This window comes from Eleginops maclovinus, chromosome 22 (assembly GCF_036324505.1).
Source record: "Eleginops maclovinus isolate JMC-PN-2008 ecotype Puerto Natales chromosome 22, JC_Emac_rtc_rv5, whole genome shotgun sequence".
NCBI classification, from domain to species: domain Eukaryota; kingdom Metazoa; phylum Chordata; class Actinopteri; order Perciformes; family Eleginopidae; genus Eleginops; species Eleginops maclovinus.
In genome coordinates, this window is record NC_086370.1 from 21038790 (window position 1) to 21053789 (window position 15000).

The 15000-nt window shown below is 40.9% G+C and overlaps 3 protein-coding genes across 3 annotated transcripts in view; 2 read left to right on the top strand and 1 right to left on the bottom strand.

Moving 5' to 3' along the window:
- slc22a15 (solute carrier family 22 member 15) overlaps nucleotides 1–3249 on the top strand; it is a 14199-nt gene extending 10950 nt beyond the window's left edge. The window contains exons 12-13 of the mRNA XM_063874662.1: nucleotides 1351–1509; nucleotides 1628–3249. Coding sequence (XP_063730732.1) covers nucleotides 1351–1509; nucleotides 1628–1672 — 204 coding nt within the window. The 3' untranslated portion in view covers nucleotides 1673–3249. The remainder of the gene's footprint in view (nucleotides 1–1350; nucleotides 1510–1627) is intronic.
- A 200-nt stretch (nucleotides 3250–3449) lies between these two features.
- On the top strand, nucleotides 3450–4743 carry LOC134858663 (uncharacterized). Its single transcript, XM_063874663.1, has one exon. The coding sequence runs from the start codon at nucleotides 3779–3781 to the stop codon at nucleotides 4541–4543; it is 765 nt and encodes a 254-aa protein (XP_063730733.1). The 5' UTR covers nucleotides 3450–3778; the 3' UTR covers nucleotides 4544–4743.
- A 1103-nt stretch (nucleotides 4744–5846) lies between these two features.
- napba (N-ethylmaleimide-sensitive factor attachment protein, beta a) lies at nucleotides 5847–14276 on the bottom strand. The gene is made up of 10 exons (XM_063874162.1): nucleotides 14022–14276; nucleotides 11531–11610; nucleotides 10880–10996; nucleotides 10124–10170; nucleotides 9496–9573; nucleotides 9336–9391; nucleotides 8714–8798; nucleotides 8522–8626; nucleotides 8225–8293; nucleotides 5847–6747 (listed from the first exon to the last, which is right to left on the bottom strand). The coding sequence occupies exons 1-10, from the start codon at nucleotides 14117–14119 to the stop codon at nucleotides 6595–6597; spliced, it is 888 nt and encodes a 295-aa protein (XP_063730232.1). The 5' UTR covers nucleotides 14120–14276; the 3' UTR covers nucleotides 5847–6594.
- Nucleotides 14277–15000: the final 724 nt, after the last annotated feature.

The following is a 15000-nucleotide window of genomic DNA, read 5'->3' on the forward strand; positions in this document are numbered from 1 at the left end:
TAACACACTGTTATAGTTAGTGTTGTTATGCATTTTAATGAAACCTTGCAGTTCTCCCTCTGGTGGGATCACAGGGATTTTTCTCTGTAGACCATTTACATGCACACAAACCTATAGAACACAGTACAGGAAAGGGAACATTTCAAGAAGTACAATAGGGCCTCTTTAGAAACGACTTTGTTCTATGCTCTGGTCGAATTGATTTAACAGGATTTTCTTTTGATGAGATGTTTTAACACATATGTTACATGTGGAAGAAAAGTCCCCAATTACTCATAAGATATACAACATACGGTGATTCCCTGAGGGGAAATTCAGCCCTTGCAGCAGGTCAAAGATAGATCCAAGAACAGAGAATAGGGAAGTAAACACACAGGAATAATAAGAGTTCACAAGAGTCGTAAAAATAGGAACTACAAGAATAGTTAAAGACGAAGTTACAAAACCTTTCAAAATGATCATTTTTTCAATGGATTCTTATTTTGTTGCCCTATTTATGTTTGATTATAAGAATATATAGCTTATGTTTTCTGGATAGTGTGACAGTTTTAAGAAAAAGTGACCGTTTGGATTATGGCAGCGAGTCTAGCACATATAAATATCTCAGTATGAAAGCATTGTGTTGTGTAAAAGAAATGCTGAAGAAGTGAGATGTAAGTCAGGGAAAACATTTGGAGTGCCTCAGACTTTGACCTTATTTCACACATGAATGCCTTCAGGACGCTGAAACACAATTCAGCCGCTCTAAGGTGGAAACATTCAGAGATTAGTCATGTGGAGACCCGCCCAAAATGACGTTAGCTGTGAGGGAAAAGCTTCTCCTAATCTCAGATACTTCCAGTGTTACAGCAGTATCACCCTGGTTAAAATTGGAGAAACAATTGGCCTAAAATACATTTATAAGTTATGTTTGGAGTTACTTTATTGACTTCTGAGTCCAGGGATTCATTTAGTACCCTATACTTCTGCTTTTAAAAATGACTTTTACATCTAATGTATGTATCATAACATCTGTGAGTTGTCAGGCACACACAGGCTGAACTAACTAAAGATTATGAAGTATAAATCTCCCCTGAAACGGAGCTAAATTTAACTCTGTGATTTGACCTTGGGTGTTGGCATTCGGTGTAACTTAAAGCTTAACATATTGCGACACCTAGTGGTTACTTGGTAGCAGTTTTTATTAGAAATGTCTATTAATAAAAAAAGAATATATGAAAGAATACTAATTTAAATGTGGGATTATTTTCAGTCTTTTGAATAAAGTACACTTATTCAGCCCTTTTTTAGATATTAACATAAAGGTTGAATACAAGTCAAACCGCATATTAACCCGTGTGTGTGTTGCAGCGTGCTCTCCACACCTCCATGCCCTTCACAGTGTTCTGCCTCAGCGGCTTCTCTGCAGGCTGCCTCGGCCTCCTGCTGCCGGAGACTCTGAACAGACCAGCGGCCGACACTCTGGAGGAGCTGAGCAGCAACACACAATACAGAGTGCTGGAGAGCAAGGTACACACACACACACACACACACACACACACACAATAATCAGTTATGTCTGTACGCTGCATCACTTTGTCATTATTCTCATTGATCGTGTCTCCCTTTCCTCTTCTCCTCTCCTCAGGCTCTTTTGTACGAAGATGACAAACTGAAATCGAACCACAAGTGAAGCCTTCATCATTCCTCATCAAGCTGCTGCATCAGAGAAACATCGGTGACCGGTCCCTTTTTTAAATTGCCTCGAAGGACTGATCACCTTGTTAACGTCTCTGAACTCACAACGCTGGGGACGTAGAAGCTGCTCTGCCTTCAGGACGAAGGTGTCATTCCTCCTGTGTGTGAGCTCGCAGACAAACACAGTCGCCAAACTGCCTTTCTATTTAAATTCCTGAAAATGAACAAGGTGTTCGTGCCTTACCTGGAGGCACACAGGGCGGCAACGACACGTCTGTGACTTTAATTACATTCCAGAGAGGGCGGAGAAGTGGGAAAATCCAACTTGCTGCTCGCAGGAAGGACAGGTTTTTCAAAATAAAGTTTACTGACAAGAATAAACATTCCTGAAAAAAAACAGTCAGGTTAGATTTATACGGAGCACAATTATTTTTCAGAGGAAAAATTCACACACACACACACGTATAGTCTGACCTGCTGATTCCCATCGACCTTCTGTCTAAGACCAGCATTTTCTGTAGCTTTCCTTCATGTTCAAGTTTAAATCAATTGTATTTTATAGTAAAACATTGACTACTAAATAATAATGTGTTTACCGTTTGTTGTTGACTCAAGAAGTTAATGATTTCTCCAATCCACGCACCATAACTGTACAGCAAACAAACAGATTCATGTAGCTTTACTTTGTGAAAACAGTCAAATCAAGTTGAATTTTTACATAATAAAACAGACCATTGAAATACAATGTCTCAAAATCTGCACAAATGTACAGATCTTCTTCACTCAAACTCATCTCCAAACTAAAACGTGCTCCAGGTTTTATTAAAGAGACCCTATTATGCCTTTCTGGGGGTTTCCCTTTTCTTTTAGTGTAGGTTTAGTGCATGTAAATGGTCTGCAGAGGCTACAATCCCAAAGGGAGTTTCTCTAAAAGGTCACTAAAGAGGTTTACTTTTGAAGAGCCTTTATCGATGTTAAATAAGAGTAAAAACACTGGAGAGAAAACCTTCAGCAGCCTTAAAGCTAATGCTTGTAACCAGAAAAACTTCGTATGGAGCAAAGAGAGTCACATATAGCACCCCGACCAGCAGATATTTAATGCCGTTCCTCAAGTGTTCGAGTTGTGATCATGCAGTGAGGGCCTCGTGGTGGTGAAATCAGAAAACCCTTTTTAGTCCGATGGGACCAAAACATTTCCATTCACTACGATTTCTATTTATTTATTTCCTCTTTAAGTTCTGTGTCTGGGTTCTGTGTGTGTTGGTTGCCAACAAATCTATCAGTCAAAAGACTCGATCAGACATCATGCTGCGGACTGTGAAGTGAATGTGTAGTCATTTTAAATTGAAATCTTCTTCTGAATGTGTGCATCATTACCTCCTGTGCCTTCCTCTTTAACTCTAAGGTTAAGATATCAGATGTAAAGTGTTACAAGTAAATATATTATATAAGATATTATTGAGATGCCAATTTTGAATTGTGTGTACAATCATATTCCGATGTAGATATACTGTCTCTGGGTGCCATTTACGTGAACAGTAAACAGTTGAAAACATCATAAATCAGTTACTAGACGTCTCGTTTTAGTCTCTGTGATGTTTGCAGAACATCCTGTTTGTGTAAAGTGTATTTAACTTCGTGCTGTCTTTACCTCATCCGGCCGAAGGAAATAGAAATGTTTGTGGCCACAATTTAACATGTCTGCAAGTTGCTCTGATGAGAGAAATGTCCACTACGACCGTAAACACATGATTAATAGAATTGCCATGATAGTTAAAGTCCTGAATCATAACTACTGAATCCTTTTCATAAAAGCCACTTTTAATGTGAAGAAACACCAAGTTTTAATCAATGTTGAAACACTTTTCTACCTTTTGGCAAAAACGTTAAAACTGTTAGACTAATGCTGTTTCTATTTTGGCTGAATTCTGAGAATACATTTCCAACTTGAATACTTCTTTCTCATTTGGCCTTTGTCATCTTCTTCTAAAGAGAAACTTCAATATTCTAAAAGAGGAAAGAAATGCTGTAGAAGGAAACCACAGAACTGAGAGGCGGAAGTGAATCAGATACTCTTTCAGTGTTGCACTGAGCTGTGAACATGGAGAATGTGTTGGTGTTCTGTCTGCTGTTTTTGGCCTCTCTTCGCTCTGCTTCTACTAAAGACATGTTATTTGAGGAAGGCGGTAGTGTGACACTCAATCTGAGGCCTGCTCCTTCTAAACCGATCACCGTGATCGAGTGGAAGTTCAATGGTAGTACTCTGGCAGAATGGGCGAAAGATGTGGTTGAGTTGACCTATAAAAGAGCCAACACCTCACTGGACATAACTACTGGACGTTTAGTTGTGCAGAAAATGACCAAAACTGATCATGGTGAATATTCAGTGGAGGTTAACAACTGTGTGCAGACAGAGAAATACCAAGCTGTATTCATCAAACGTGTTCCCAAGCCGAGCGTATTGACCCAACCGTTGTCATGCAGCACTGAAGATGAACAATGTAGCCTGACATGTGATGGTGACACCACCGAGGCTGAACCCGTCACCTACAGCTGGAAAACCGGGGCTGGAGAGTGGAAAGCGCCGGGGAGAAGCATGAACATCACCAAGGCAGAGCATGGACAAGTGGAGACCTTCACCTGCAAGATGAAGAACCCAGTAAGTGAGGAAGAAAGTGAACCAGTTACGAATAAGCTCCACTCTAAAGTACTGTTCCTACCTGCAGACTCTGGACTCCGGGCCATAGTGTTGGGCCTCGCACTGCTGGGGGCCATGGTGATGGTGGTGTCGTTGAACAGAGAGACTCTCAGGAAACGAATGTGTCCATGTCAGAGCAGAGAGGGCGATTATGAGAATGAAGCTTAAGGAGGATGTTTGCTTTTATTTCTTAAGCACGTCAGCAGCGAATGCAATCAAATATGAATAAAGTAGTGTAACATGCTACTTTTTAAACAGCTTTGCATATGTTTCTGTTCAGTAGTGACATATTATTCATGTTTCTTGCATGCAGTGTATTTGGCAGTTAAGTATAAAATAAAACATATTTTTCATTGCTTTTTAAAACAGCTTTGCGTAACACTTTTGTTCTTGATGAACTTCCTGAGGCCTGCTCCTTCTGAACGCATCACCATTATCCAGTGGAAGTTTAAAGGTAGTCTTCTGGGAGGAAGGTGTGGTTGATTTCACAACAGAGACAACACCTTACTGGACATGTAGACGTCACTGTGGAGTTGATAGACAATCTCGTGCACTTGAGTAAAAATAGAAGTACTCAGGTCTTGTACTTGAGTAAAAGTAGAAGTACTCAGCTCTTGTACTTGAGTAAAAGTAGAAGTACTCTGATCTTGTACTTGAGTAAAAGTAGAAGTACTCAGGTCTTGTACTTGAGTAAAGTAGAAGTACTCAGGTCTTGTACTTGAGTAAAGTAGAAGTACTCAGGTCTTGTACTTGAGTAAAAGTAGAAGTACTCAGCTCTTGTACTTGAGTAAAAGTAGAAGTACTCTGATCTTGTACTTGAGTAAAAGTAGAAGTACTCAGGTCTTGTTCTTGAGTAAAGTAGAAGTACTCAGGTCTTGTTCTTGAGTAAAGTAGAAGTACTCAGATCTTGTACTTGAGTAAAGTAGAAGTACTCAGATCTTGTACTTGAGTAAAGTAGAAGTACTCAGGTCTTGTACTTGAGTAAAGCAGAAGTAGCAGAGTGTAGGAATACTCTGTCACAGTAAAAGTATTCTAAATGTTCCTCCAGTGAAAGTAGAAAGTACTCTCCTCTAAATGTACTTAAAGTAGCGACAGTAAAAGTAGTCATTGTCTGATTGGTCCATTTCAGAATAATATCTCTGATATGTTTTATAATGATTGATCATTAAAGTGTTCTCAGAGCTGGTAAAGGTGCAGCTAGTTTGAATGGCTTTGTATACTGCAGGGTAGCTGCTGGATTTACTGCAGGTGAACTACAGTCTGAGTTAAAGGAGATTATATTTACCATCATTCATCCTAATCTGCCTAGCAACTAAAGGGATTAAATAACTGTAGTGGAGGAAAAGTACACCATTTACCTCTGAATTGTAGTTAAGTAGAAGCACAAGTATCTCAAAATTGTAACTAAGTACTTAAGTAAATGTTACTTTACACCACTGGTAATTATACCAAACACACCAGAGAGCGGATATGTGGAGCGATGATGTTTTTATTTCAACTCTTAGGTACATATTTACTGATTTCACACAGATGATACCAGGCTACATGTATGTTGTTCACACGTAAGCACGACACGGAGAACACTTACATCAACATGACAACAGACATGCACAAACGAGGCAGTGACCTGGGGGTCTGGGGAGTGAGGGGGGGCGAACACAAAGAAACAACCAATCACAACGAGGCGATGTCACTGACTTAGGGGGTGGGGCAAAAGACAGCGGGTGACAGAGGAAGAACAGATAAAGGAGAGGGGAGTGAAAGGAGGGAGGAGAGGGGCTAATACCTAAAATATCCAGACAGATCGAAACACTGAGTACCTTAATAAACAATGATTTCCGTATTGACAATAAATATCTCATAAATAACATCCTTTTTAATAACATATATTTTCCTTATATGTGATATGAGTTGCGCGCCTTCCCATCAAACAGTGTTATAATTCACACACACACTCTCACACACTCTCTCACACACACCTGTCCAGTGTTAAAGGAGCAATACTGAAGGAGCAGGGACACAGGGGGGGTTTAAAGGTGATGCTTAGCTATTCGGGGGGTCACATGCAGACTGATATGTACAACTGTAAACTCCCTAAGTCTCCCCCTCCCTCCCCCTTCATCGTTCTGTGTTTTACCACCAAAACACTCCATTCATCCTTCCCCCTTTACCACCCCCTCTCCCCTTGTCTGCCCCCCTTTATATTTTAAACTTCGTCTCTATTTCAGGTCCCCGGCGTCTCCCTGGATGGTCTTTTTGATGCGTAGCAGCATCGTGGTGAGCCACTGGTCCAGACGAGACACCGAGTCATACTCCTTCACCGCCTCCGTGAACGCCTCGCTGTTCTGCTCCTCGTGGGCGTCTAGGAGTTTCTGTGGAAAAAAAACAGACAAGACGTTAGTAAAGAGGCCCAGCACAAAGGGTTCACTCCACAAAGCCAATGGGATATTTCAATTGAATTTCGGATCTCTGTGGCAAACACGCATTTCTGATGCTTCAGTGTGTTTTTCAACAGGATGATATCGACATATCAACACCACTTAAAAGCAAAAAAGTTAAGACCAGGCTATAAAGGAACTACAGCACGGTCACATGACTTTACATCACCACAACTCAGCTAAAGGCGGCTAATGTTGGGCTATAAAGGAACTACAGCACGGTCACATGACTTTACATCACCATCGCTAAGCTAAAGGTGGCTAATGTTGGGCTATAAAGAACTACAGCACGGTCACATGACTTTACATCACCACCGCTAAGCTAAAGGTGGCTAATGTTGGGCTATAAAGGAACTACAGCACGGTCACATGACTTCACGTCACCACCGCTAAGCTAAAGGCGGCTAATGTTGGGCTATAAAGGAACTACAGCACGGTCACATGACTTTACGTCACCACCGCTAAGCTAAAGGCGGCTAATGTTGGGCTATAAAGGAACTACAGCACGGTCACATGACTTCACGTCACCACCGCTAAGCTAAAGGTGGCTAATGTTGGGCTATAAAGGAACTACAGCACGGTCACATGACTTCACGTCACCACCGCTAAGCTAAAGGTGGCTAATGTTGGGCTATAAAGGAACTACAGCACGGTCACATGACTTCACGTCACCACCGCTAAGCTAAAGGTGGCTAATGTTGGGCTATAAAGGAACTACAGCACGGTCACATGACTTCACGTCACCACCGCTAAGCTAAAGGCGGCTAATGCTGGGCTATAAAGGAACTACAGCACGGTCACATGACTTCACATCTCCACCGCTAAGCTAAAGGCGGCTAATGCTGGGCTATAAAGGAACTACAGCACGGTCACATGACTTCACATCTCCACCGCTAAGCTAAAGGCGCCTAATGTTGGGCTATAAAGGAACTACAGCACGGTCACATGACTTTACATCACCACCGCTAAGCTAAAGGTGGCTAATGATGGGCTATAAAGGAACTACAGCACGGTCACATGACTTCATAGCCCCACTGCTAAGCTAAAGGCGGCTAATGTCGGGCGTGATGACGTTTAATCAACTTATTTAGACACTTGTTAGCAACAGCTGTTTGTAAATCCACCAATGGAGTATTTACTGATGTGGTATATGTGAACATCTCTACATCTTGTGTTAACCACAGACCTAATTTTAGGCTTCTAACCAGAAACACTTTCAAAAACCCATTGATTTCCTGTACATCACTGCAGCAAGGTAAGAAGTTAAACCAGTGGAGATCATAAAAAAACATTCCTTTTAGAGGGTTTAGTTACTTTTTTATCATGCAAACGTCTCCTTAAAATGAACTACCATCAACACACACAAGATAATAACACTGAGGAATAGGGAGGCTGATGTGTGAGTATTTACCTTTAAGAGTTTCAGCTCTCTGGAGTCTGAGTAGGCTGGAAACATCTCCTCATATTTCTCTATGGCCAACTGCAACACACACACACACACACACACACACACACACACACACACACACACACACACACACACACACACACACACACACACACACACACACACACACACACACACACACACACACACACACACACATTGAAAGGGAGATTGAAGGGTTATAATAGTACATAACTATCACATCTGTATATCAGGACGTACTGTATGTGTGTAAGTGGTGTTTTTTTTCTGTGTGTGTACCTTGGCATTCAGTTCATCCACGATGAAGTGGCACAGTGAAGCCTTGAAGAAATACTCTTTGGCGTTATACTTCAACAGAGGATTGTCCATGGTGTTCATAGCAACCTGGAACCAAAGGTGGAAGAAGAACTCAGATATCATACTTCAGTAAAAAAAAAACAGGAATACCAAATAGTAAAAATAATGACTTACCTGTTCGTAGATTTCGATAGCTTTCGGGTACTGTTCCAGCTGAGCACTGTAGTGTCCGACCTTCAGGAGACATTTGTTGGCTGAGCTGGAAACACACACAAAGAATAGCCATCATTATTCTGCGTATCACAATTAAATCTTAATATTTTCCGGGCTGAGCTTATAAAGAAGTCTCATTTAGATAATGGATGATGCAAAAGGTCATCAGGCTTGCTGTAACCAGGGAGGATGAGTCAGCTGTATTCACCAATTATTCAGCAACATGTTACTGAGTCAGCGGTGCGGCGTCAGCATTAAACTTCAGTGCAACACTATTCTACTTATAATATGATGTACTTATATTCATGCACGATCATGCATTGTCACATATAGAGGTACAACAACATTTATACGTCATCATCAATCACTTTTGCACTCTATGCAGCTCATTTCAAGATGAAAATACACATTTTTGATACCTTTTCCATGTATTTCTTCTTACTTTGTCATATATTGCTTAAAAGGGGACTCAAACAATGACTCAATTATTAAAACAGTTGCAGATAAATGCTCTGCTGCCAAATTTTGTTTTTCGACTGATCGTTTTAGCTCTTTTTATGCATGTGTTAGCTTTGTGAAATACCTGTTGGATTCTTCTCCCTTGTAGTAGTCTGCTGCTTGCTCATAGTGGGCAATGGCCTGAAAGAAAACCAACAAAGGATAATGATTTATATTCAAGAAAAACAGGATAAAAAAACGTTAAAAACGTAGCCAAGAAAATAATGATCATCCCCTTCACGTACCTTCTCAATATCAACCAGCTCGGCCTCGTAAATCTCGGCGATAGTGATGTGATGTTTGGCTGCGATGGTAAACCGACCCTGAACACACACAGCATAAGACAATGATAAGAGGTATTATTCAATATTCACAAGAAGCCTTTAATAAAGTGGTGCAGGGATGTCCTATTTTTGTAGTGGACCCTGAAGGTAGCATCTTCCTGGTTCCATTCGGAAAAAGTGAATGGGATTTTTCCCTTTGGATTAACGCAGAAAATAGACATTCTTGAATATAAATGTTTATGATACTTACACGTTTTGTTCAGCAGGTTAATCTCCACATATTAACACCACCTTATGTTTTTTGAAGTGAAAAGCTTACGCTATAAAGGAACTACAGCACGGTCAGATGACTTCACATCCCCACCGCTAAGCTAAAGGCGGCTAATGTTCAGGGTTTCTAATTTATGTCACAGAACAAAACCTTAAAATCTCTTTAGCTAGTATTAACCACAGACCTCCTACCAACTTCGTCGTCTTGAAGTCAATCATACAAAAAATGATTGACTTCAAGACGATGGAACAGGAAGCTCTAAAATCCTGAGTCATTTCCCAGTTTAGGACTCATTCCTGCCCCAGAAATCAAGCTTACCATGTCAGTGTAGATGTCAATGGCCTGGTTTAGACAGTTGATGGCCTCTGGAAGGAGACAGATAAGAGAGAAAGGGGGGAAATGTATTTAAATGGTTAGCTTATTGTACGCTAATCTCTTTAGGGGTTCTTGCTCTTCTGAGTTTGAACCCCGTATGGTCAATAGTAAGACACATTGGATAAAAGCGTCAGCTGAAGGTGATGTAATATTATGTTGTAAATCCAAGAAAAACTGGAGAGTGTCTGCTGGAGCCTCCTGCTAAATCCAATAAAGACTCCTTCAGTTTCCTCCCCGGCGGCTATAACCTGCTAAGCCAAAGTATTTCATTAAATCACAGTGAAGCTGATGCAGCATGATATCATTTCTCCTCGACCAAACCCAGTTTAATCTTTGAATGAAACCTCCTCAGGGTCCTGACTCGGATCCAGAGGCTTCCCCTCTCATCATGAGAGGAACACCAGAGTCTTAGTTATAGAATGAAGAGAGGAAAATCCACATCAGTAGTGGAAAAAGTATGGAAATACTGAAGTAAGAGGTCCAATACCACAGTGTAGGAATGATCTTTTAATCAGTTACCTGGTTAAGTTTAATACTCCATTCTGATTGGTCAATTTGGACATTCCAGAGGTCTGCATATTTTTTCTAACAGACCGTTGCTAAGGAGGATCAACGGATATGTGCAGCTGAGTGCATGCTGGGATAAAACTGAGAGTTGTATGTGTGTGTGTGTGTGTGTGTGTGTGTGTGTCTGCTCACCCTGTGGGTCGGCCTTCTTGTAGGCGTTGCCGGCGTCGACGAAGCTGGTGGCCGAGTCCAGTTTGTTCTGCAGCTGCATGTGGAGCCGAGCGGCCTGACAGAACGCATTCCCGGCAGCTACACACACACACACACACACACACACACACACACACACACACACACACACACACACACACACACACACACACACACCAAAACACACATCTTAGCCTCTAAATTCTGCACAGCATGAGCTATTATTGGCACATCTGTCCTATCTGGCGCACACACTCATTTCTGCAGCCATGAACGGCACATTTTTTAGCATACTGTCCTAAATTTCCATAAAATAATCCATCGTGTGTGTGTGTGTGTGTGTGTGTGTGTGTGTGTGTGTGTGTGTGTGTGTGTGTGTGTGTGTGTGTGTGTGTGTGTGTGTGTGTGTGTGTGTGTGTGTGTTTAATTCTCATATTTCTGTATGTGGCATTATAACTGAATCATGTATATCCTGTTGAATAAATGTGAGGGTGTTTGCTTATTTTAGCAGAGGTATCTGTTTTTTCTTTCAGAGTGCAGTGGAATAAATGAAGTTAATAATGTGTGTGTGTCCGTCTGTGTGTGTGTGTGTGTGTGTGTGTCCGTCTGTGTGTGTGTGTATGTGTCACCTACCACTCCAGTTCTTTGCCATCTTAAACATGTTGGCTGCTCTTGCGTAGATTTCACAGGCATCCTCCACCTTATGGTTCCCCCTATAACACACACAAAGACAAATAAAATCGACCATTTATTTTTCTCATTTACTACGTTTATTTGAGTATTCAATTTATTGTTTCAAACTCTGATCTAAAACAGTGTTTTATTACTCTTTATGAGGCATAAATCTGATACTGTATTTAACTAGCGTCCAGCTGAATGACATCATTGCAGAGGTCGGCAGAGGAAACGTTCACCCTGCAGCTGTAAACAAACTGTTTCCTCTTATGAAGCATACATCCTTTGTGTCTTCTAATGCAGAAAGAACAGAGATTGGACTTAAAAAGGTTTCTTAATATGCATCTGATTCCTGCCTAATGTAGATGTGGTCATGTGATTTATTAGGAAGCACTTTGTAGAGCAATGCGAGTCTTTGAAGACGAACACACAAATGGAGCACAGCGAGAAACAGAGCCAGGTTTGTAAACGGTTAGTGCCTATTTGTGCATTTGCCATACTCGAGATGTATATGTTAAATGTGACGTACAGCCATTATTGAATCAATGAATTTAATGCTTCTCTGTGCAGAAGTAGATACGATTGAAGGAGGCTGATGTCCTCCATTTTGTTTGTTTTAAAGGGGCCCTATCCTGCTCATTTCCAGGTTCATATCAGTACGTAGTGTCTCTCCTGGGACATGTCTCCATGCTTTAATGTTCAAAAAGCTCTTTATATTTCTCATACTGCCTGTGCTGCAGCTCCTCTTTTCACCCTCTGTCTGAAACCAGAGCCCAGCCTGCTATGATTGGTTACCTGGCCGGCTCTGTTGTGATTGGTCAACAGCTTAGAGTTGTCCCGCCCCTTAGCTTATTTTGCACAATGTGTTGGACAGCTAGCCAATAGAAACGAGTGTTACATAGTGATGTCATTATGATAGTGAGAGTGTGATATCCAGTCCGCAGTGGGTACTTCAGAAGTACATATTTCACTGGGAAAAAAAATGACGTTCACAACCTGTCAAAACCAATAAATCTAAGTCTGCCTGTTATCGTCGGGACGGAGGCTCATTAAAAAACCCATGTTGTGAAAACAGATGTGACCCATTTCTGTTTTTGATCAAACTGGCTAAAGACAGACATATTATCGCCTTATTTAAATTAAACCTAACATATTGTACATTGTGTCAAAGATGTCTGGTTTTTTCTTGTGGTTATTAGTAGGGGTGTGTCGATACATCACTGTGTATTGATTCGATGATTAAGGATGTTACATCATCATGCAGAGTGGAATATCGATTCATCTTTAATGTGAAACCATTCATTTCCATTTGAACCGTATCAAATTGAGGCAGACTGTGAGATCAAAAAATATCAATATAGTCAAAAGATCAATATTCTATCAAATTGTAATCTAGATGATATAGTTTCTGATTTTACAGTTGATCTATAAGGCTGGTTTTACCGGGATTGTATGGACGAATAAATGTGGCCAAAGCTAACAATTATTTTAATCATAGATCAATCTGTCGCTTATTTTCTTTATTAAGTGTTTGCAATGAAAGGTAGTGAACAAAAGTCAATGTTAGTAAAAGGTAATACTTGTTTAATGAAAGACCTAGATGACGATGATTGTTTGACAAAGCAGTTGTCAATTCATTTTCTGTTAATTGTTGTGACGTGGTTTATTGTACAAACATAAAGGTAGAAAATATAAAATTTGACTACTCATTATGAGGTAGGATATATAGATCCTTCAGCTACCTTAAATCAATAATGCAGCCTTTGTCTCTTTTGAAAAGGACCAGATCCAATCAATAAATCAATCAATGTCTTTCATCATCACATTTATATAACAGTGTTTCCCTTTTACATGTAAACATACGCCCCTCCCACACATGAAGGCCCCCATCCGCTCCCACACACACACACACACACACACACACACACACACACACACACACACACACACACACACACACACACACACACACACACACACACACACACACACACACACATCCCCCGCACCCCCACCAAACGATCCCCGCACACCGGCCTGCCTGCGCTTCGCTCCCCGCCTTCCCACACCTCTTCCCCGGCCTCACGCTCGACGCTCCCCCCGCTGCAGCACCGATGTGACACATGTGCATTCTCCACGAAACACGCGGGCCACATTACCCGCGATGACAGCTCATATTTTTGGGGATACTGCTGACGAACAACGACAATCCTTGCAAAATCGTGCAACGTCACAGAGGAAGACACATCATGCTTAGAGTAGATTATATAAATGAATAAGAACAATGCAGGGTTTCCTCTGGCCTCTGCAGAGACGCATCTGGGTTATTATAAGGATATTATAGGCCCGGAGATCGGGGAAGAAGCAGAAGCATTTGACAGGCTTTGAGAGGCCCTGTGTGCACGAATCCAAAATGACAGAGGGAGGTAAACACAGAGAGAAAGATTACCCGAACATCCCCCCGAGGAAGGATCCGGACGCTTTGACCTTCTTGTCGGCCTCAGCTATCAGCTGCATGGCCTCCTTCTCTTTTCCGGAGTTATCCATGTCTGGGTCTGCCTCTGGAGGAGAAGCTGGAGGAGATCAGGCCGATGTTCCGCAGTGGAGAAGAGGAGCAGAGGAGCAGAGCTGTGGAGGAGGAAGAGGAGGAGGAGGAGGAGGAGATGTGTGTCTGCTGGTGCTGATGCTGAGAGGCTGCAGCTCTTTTTCTACGGAGAGAGAGGAAGGACATCCGGGGATTATTGCTGACATCTGCTGGGGAGGATAGGGGAGTGCAACTGTGTCCTGCGAAATGTGACAAGCAATTAGTTTGACATTTTCTCTGTTTGAAACTAAATGATTGATCCCAAATTGGCGAATTGAGAAAATGTGAACAACATTTGTGGGTGAATAATAACAATAATAATAATAACAATAATAATGATAATAATAATAACAATAATAATGATAATAACAATAATAATGATAATAATAATAACAATAATAATAATAATAATAATAATAATAATGATAACAAATATATAATACTAGCCTATTTAAAAACGTTTCTTTTTTTAAGGCAAGGCATTGTACAATAAATACAAATAGAATACAATTAAATTAAAAATTAGGCAAAACTTCAAATAAAATGTGCAAATCAGGATTGGAAATGTTGAATAGCAGTGGATAGTTTTTGCCCAAATCAGACACATTCCTGCTTTTGCACCAGAAGAAGTAAAAGTGTTTTCTTCTTCTTTCCACAATTTCATAAACTGTTAGCAGCTGATCCTTAAATATGATGAAATAACAATGAATAAAAATGCCATCTGCTGGAAACAAAAGGGAAGGCAGCCGTCTTGGTTAAGAGGAAGTAAAACAGTCTTCACTTACCTTTGTTGTTATCTGGCCACGTAGAAAATGTTTAATTTATTCCCGGTTCTTTTTCTTTT

Excerpts from the sequence above, each read along its gene's own strand:
- LOC134858663 (XM_063874663.1), top strand. The coding sequence starts at position 3,779 with ATGGAGAATGTGTTGGTGTTCTGTCTGCTGTTTTTGGCCTCTCTTCGC.
- napba (XM_063874162.1), bottom strand. The coding sequence starts at position 14,119 with ATGGATAACTCCGGAAAAGAGAAGGAGGCCATGCAGCTGATAGCTGAG. Across the intron at positions 8,627-8,713 it reads CTATCGAAATCTACGAACAG|GTTGCTATGAACACCATGGA; the intron begins GTAAGTCATTAT and ends CTTTGGTTCCAG. Across the intron at positions 6,748-8,224 it reads GAGAGCTGAAACTCTTAAAG|AAACTCCTAGACGCCCACGA; the intron begins GTAAATACTCAC and ends TTTTTTCCACAG.